Source organism: Mandrillus leucophaeus, unplaced genomic scaffold, assembly GCF_000951045.1.
Source record: "Mandrillus leucophaeus isolate KB7577 unplaced genomic scaffold, Mleu.le_1.0 Scaffold242, whole genome shotgun sequence".
Lineage (NCBI taxonomy): Eukaryota > Metazoa > Chordata > Mammalia > Primates > Cercopithecidae > Mandrillus > Mandrillus leucophaeus.
The window spans coordinates 1,850,639-1,856,638 of NW_012102499.1; the positions used below are offsets into that span (position 1 = coordinate 1,850,639).

Here is a 6,000-nt window from a genome sequence, read left to right on the forward strand (position 1 = left end):
TTATATCTTGTTTCACTGCAGTCTGCCTGGCATTTTTGAGTCAGTCAGATTCCTATGGGAAACCCAGGTACCTTGGTTAGCTGCCACTTTTTTTCTTCTTACCCAGAGATTTTCTTTTCTTAGGCCAGATGTCTGCAAATTGAAGTTTGAAGGGAAGACATTTTATGTGATTGGCACCCAGAAGGAGGTCAGATGCTGCTTTTTTTAACTGTCTGTTATTGTGTGTGCATGAGAGAGATTCAGGAATAAAATATGCCATTAGTATTGTAGTCAACAAAGACCATGACTTTGAAGTGTTTGATGATAATGAAAGCTTATGCTGAAAATATTTTAGAGGCAAACAAATGAGTACTGGGCTTGTACATTGAGCAGTAAAGTCAGTGAGCAATGCTGATTGTACACCCCTGTGTACAAAACAGACTGGGATAGACTTTGGAAATAAAAGATGGACCCTCTCCCTACCTCTTTTTGCCAAGATACAGACATATGAAACAAATAAAGAATAGTTACAAAGCTAAATATCAACAACCAGTGCTCATTAGAGTGTTATAAACAGAGCCTATTCATCCAGAGAATCTTAAAACAAGGGAGTTGCTAGATACAGGTTGTGGGTTCACCAGGGAATGCATTTGTGGGGAGACCATTAACAAAATATTAACCTCAGAGCTAGCTCTAGAAATTTGCAAGTTTTCTTGTCATTAGTGATCAACCCAAGTACTAGTTAGGCAAATATGTTTTTAGGCTAATTCCAGTGTGACAGAGAGGTATATGACGCCTGGAGTGTTGAGAAGCATTGTGAGGCTGATTTTGATCAGAAACAGGTCCTAAATACGTTAGTGATACCTGCAAAAGGTGAGGGAGGAGTAAATACCACGTTAACGACACTGTAAAGAACACAGCAATATGTGAAGTTACTTCAAGTCTGTGTGATAGGAGACAGGATACAAAGAGGTAAACACCTGAAAAAAAAAAAACCCATGGAAAGTGTAAGTGGTGTTTTACATGCCTCTTCTTGTTTTGTTAATTTTTAATTAGAAAAAAGCCATGTTGGCATTCCATACTTCAACACCAGCTGCCTGCAAACATCTTTGGAAGTGTGGAGTGGAAAACCAGGCCTTTTATAAGTAAGTGGCTTTTATTCACTTAATTACAGCTTTTAAAAGCACCCATGGAATTCTTTATATTTTGCAAATGGCTGCATATTTATTTCTTTTAATACAGTTTTGAAAATTATATTTAAGTAAATTGAAATTTCGTGCATTGTTCAGGGTGACTCCCAGTGATTGTCGGCTTGTTGGCCTGACCAAGTCCTGAGCTCTGTGTTGGATGTTTGCTATGGAATGGCTGTGGGCCACTGTGTGTGCGTGTGTGTGTGTGTGTGTGTGTGTGTACATTTCAAATAGCTATTTCCACAAAATGTGTCACAGGATCAATTTTTGGTTGCCCTCCTCCACCCAACCCCACAAAGCAGACCTTGAGATAGAGTTTGGTGCAAGTAGCTTATTTGGGATGTAATCAATGGACATACCAGTAGGGGAGTGGCGGGAGGGGGGTGAGATGGGGAAGCAACATAAGATGTATTATTGAGCAGGTCACTACCGTGGACGATGGTTCAGACCTTCTTAGGAACTCTGAGACATGGGGTAATATGCCTCACAGTTCTCCTGCTGGTGGGCAAAGAGGTGGGGCTGTTATATCTACAAATTCCCCATTTATTTTGGTTGAAGGCTGCTTTGGGGGCCAGAATTAATACTCTCTGATATTTCTGGCTTACTCTGAGTATGGGTTGGACGTGCTTTCACAACCAGAAACAGAGACCTCTGGCAGAGAGTCACCTGTGTTCATAGTAAGAAGGCTTCAGTGTATTGAAAACAGAGCCGAAGGTTTATGGGTGGAATGCTGTCAGAGCCTAGGAGCATAGAAAGTACGTGCTGGACAAGACTTCAGAAACCATCTGTAAAGCTCTTGGGTTTCAAAAGAAGTTCAAACTGAGGTCTGTCCATGGAGTTACACCTTCTCCTCTGAGAGACACTTGCTGACTGGAAAGGCAGTGGTAGTGGATGCAACTAAGAACCTAGTCCAGCCCTGCTCAGGCCATCAGACCTGTACAGCCCTGGACCTCATCCAGGGGTCTCCCTGGATGACTGGGAGACTTTGATCAGTCTCGCTGCCCCTTACAGTGAGATTCTGTCTTACTGATTAGAGTCATCTCCCTGAAAATGCTATCTCTGGGCTTTGGCTGATGAGAACCATCGGGAGAATGATGGCTTGGATAATGATTTTGAAACAAGTTTCAGCCACAGAATACTTTTCCTTAATCTGAAGTGTAGGAAAAGCCCAGCATGTAAAGGAGATGAAAAGAGAAGTTGCGGTGGTCGATGGGGCCTTGGTTGGGATTGGAGATTGCAGACTCTTTGTCCGTTGTTCATTGCTCTTCAGGAGCTGGGGTGACCAGTTGTCCAGGTTACCTATGCCTTTCCTAGGTTTAGCACTGACATCCCCATATCCCAGGAAACCCATCAGCCCTGGGAAAACCCAGGAGCATAATTTGAACACCACTGGGTGAGATGATGCACAAAATGCTGTACTAGGAATGACTGGACAAGGTGATGTGTACCAGTAGACCTTCCTGTGACCACCACCACCTCAAGGTCTTTGTGTGCCTCCTGCATGTTTGGGCACTGATAAGGAAGGAGATCATTTGGCCTTTGGAAAATCTGCATGTCTAGAAGCTTTCACCCACATGAGAGTTCAGAGAGGGAAACACAGAGGGTTTGACATTCTCAGTCTTTAGTTGGAGCCTTAGTGTTTTTTTATTTTGTTTTTAAAAAAATATTTTTAAAATGGAAATCTAATTTACATGCCATAAAATTTACCCTTTTAAAGTATACAGTTTTGTGGTTTTTAGTGTAATTCGCAAAGTGATATAGCCATTATCACTATCTAATTCCAGAATATTTTTATCCTTCACAAAATAAACCTCATGCCAATTAGCAGTCATTTCCCATTTCCTCCTCCACCCAGCCCCCGGCAACCACTAATCTACTTTCTGTTTTTATGGATTTACCTATTATAAACATTGTGTATAAGTGGAATCATAAACGATGTGGCCTTTTGTGCCTGTGTCACAGAATGTCTCCAAAGTTCACCCATATTATAGCATGTCTCAGTACTTCATTCCTTTTTATGATTGAATGATACTGCATTGTTTCGATAGACCACATTTGGTTTATCCATTCATCAGTTGATGCGCACTGGGGTTGTTCCCTCTTTTTAGCTACTATGAGTAATGCTGCTACGAGCATTGGATATGAGTTTTTGCGTGGACAGTTCTCTTGGGCATATACCTAGAATGGAACTGCTGGATCATAGCGTAACCCTATATTTAGTTTTTAGAGGACCTGACACATGGTTTTCAGTGCCTAAGCTTTTGGAACTCTTCTGTTCTTTCTTGAATGAAACCATCTGTTTCCTGTCAAAGGATAACTTAGAGATGTTCAGTTAGTTATTTTCAGTGAATATTTTCTTGCATATGAGGGAATTAATAAATGGAGTGAAGAAACATGGCAAAAACAAGATCTATCATAACATAATTTTATTACAGAATTTTATATATCTGTACTGTGTATCTGTACTGGATCTGAGCTCTATTTTTTTAACCTGTATTCATTGTTTTTATTTAGGTTAAAGTCACGTAACATAAAATTAATTATTTTAAAGTGTACAGTTCAGTGGCAGAGTATGTTTAAAATGTTGTCCAACCATCATTTCTATCTATTTCCAAATATTTTCATCAATGCCAAAAGGAAGCTATATACTCACTGAGGAATTACTCTCCCTGGTTCCTTTCTCCAAGATTTCTATTGGATTGTAGATTTTTACATACCAGCATGTCAGTTCTGTAATCGATTTGAACTCTCTGAGGGCAGGAACTAGGTTCTGCTTTTCTTCTTCTTTCCTGAAGATCTCAGGCACTGAAAACATGTTTACTAGCTCAGATTGATAAGGCATGGTTCCTGTCCTCAGGAGATTGTTATTTCATGTAAGAGACCAAGAGGGAAATGAACAACAACAACAAAAGCTGGAGAGGAATCCAGAGGAGAGGGTGAGTCTTGCCGCCAGGGGAGCTAGGAGGTAGAAGACCCTTTTAGGTGGGGGAAGGCCATCCCAGCTCTGGTAGGGTACCACGGCAGGAACGTGGAGGATGCATTTTGCAAGACACGAGTGGCTACAAGGTTGGAGCAGAGGATAGATGAGGTAGAAAAAGAGGTGATCAGGGACCAGGAGGTCTTGGGGCCAGACACGGAGGGCTTGATCAGTGCAAAAGAGGCAACAGAGGTGCAATAGGTGTGGTTGATCGTTCTTTACGTGCAGACAGGCCTATGGGAGGGGGTGATACAGGAGAACACCCAGCAGACAGGCCTTCCTTTAGAGCCACATGGCAAGTTTTGCTTGGAAGGACTTTGGCACAGCCTTGAAGATACTTCAGTGAAATCGCCGGGTCCATATCAAAGAATAACTTGGAGACATTCATTTGCTATTTCACGCACGTTATCATATGCAAGGAAGTCAGTTGGGAGACAGAGTTAAATAAAGGCAAAAACAAAATTGAGAGGAGAAAGGGAGAGGAAAACCCAGCAATCTGGGGAATGTGTTTTACACATTTTGGGTAAGCAGATTAGCTGGCAGCTAGTAAGGAAGGTATTCTGATAATTTTTTCATGAACTAGGTAGGTCAACTTGGCATGTTGGAGAAGTCCCTTCCAGTCACTTGTGGATGCTTCGGAAGACCTGAAGGGTTTAGCTGTGGGCACAAGTGACAAACTGTATACAGTTGACCAGTCTTTGCATTGGAACTTTGGCTATAGTTAACCAAGCTACCCTCCTGTTATTCAACTTCTAAACCTGAATGTTTATAGCGATCTGAATTTGCCTGAACATTTTGTTCCTCCATTATCCCATAATCATCCTTGTTCCTGAGGAAGTAGGGGAAGTATCACTTGCTCTGGCCCAGCTGTGGGACCTTGGCCAGGTCACTTTATTGCTGTCTGGCCTCAGCCTCCTCACCTGTAGAATGAATGGGCCTGGGACTGAGCTGGGTGCATTTGCTTGCACCACTGGGGCATAGCGTAACGAGTGTGAGCTTTGGAAGTCAATGGGCTTGGTTCTAAATCTTGACTCTGTCATTTATAGCAGTGTGGCCTGGAACAAGGCTCTTAATTTCTTGAAGCCTCATCTTTATTTTTCATCTCTGAAATGAGACTGAATTACCTGCCTTGCTGTGTTCAGTTCTGCCAGGCATATGAACCATTGATAAACAGAAGCTGCTGCTCTATTACTACCCCCTCTGCTAACGGTTAAAGTATTTTGAGCAGCAGTTGGATGAAGAGCCCACTCCTTTTCATTTGGAAGGCTCTGATTCTGGTAACCTCAGGGGTATGCCTGCTTCCTCCACTGTGCCCACCCTTCCCTGGGCAGAGGTCCTGGCCCTGCTTCTAGATCTGTCCCGCTGGCCGTGCATTTTAATGGTTTCAGCTAGCAGAGCAAGGCCCTGATCTTGTTTCCTGGATGGTTTCTTCCTTCCATTTTTACTTCACCTGCACGGGAGCGGGGAGGCCCCGGGGCCTCTGCTTGCGAATTCCCCAGTGTGCTTTTAGGACGCAAATGCGCTTGCTGGTTGTCAGCTGGCCAATGGCCACAGATCTGTTTTGAAAGCCCTGGCTCTGAGATCTGCCTGGGAATGGAGCCCAGACGCACAAACTCTGATGTTTTCCCGCCTACTCCAGACCCCAGGGGATCTCCAGCACAGACTTATTCACCATTTAAGAGCTTCCTTTATACTATGTGTGGTCTATCATGGTGCTGCCAGCTCCAGAGCTCACTGTTTCTGGATGCTGGTCCACTGAAAGCACACTGGATACATTGAGGGATTCAGGGGCTCACTGATGTTTTCATTCACAGCGTCTTTATCTCACACTTTTTGCTGTGTACTAGATACATG

The 6,000-nt window shown here is 43.0% G+C and overlaps 1 protein-coding gene across 5 annotated transcripts in view; it reads left to right on the forward strand.

Moving 5' to 3' along the window:
• Window positions 1–6,000, forward strand: part of FRMD3 (FERM domain containing 3) — a 327,322-nt gene that overhangs the window by 258,755 nt on the left and 62,567 nt on the right. For all 5 annotated transcript variants that reach the window (XM_011982768.1, XM_011982767.1, XM_011982769.1 and 2 more), the window contains 2 exons: window positions 124–187; window positions 1,036–1,124. In XM_011982768.1, the coding sequence (XP_011838158.1) occupies window positions 124–187; window positions 1,036–1,124 (153 nt within the window). The remainder of the gene's footprint in view (window positions 1–123; window positions 188–1,035; window positions 1,125–6,000) is intronic.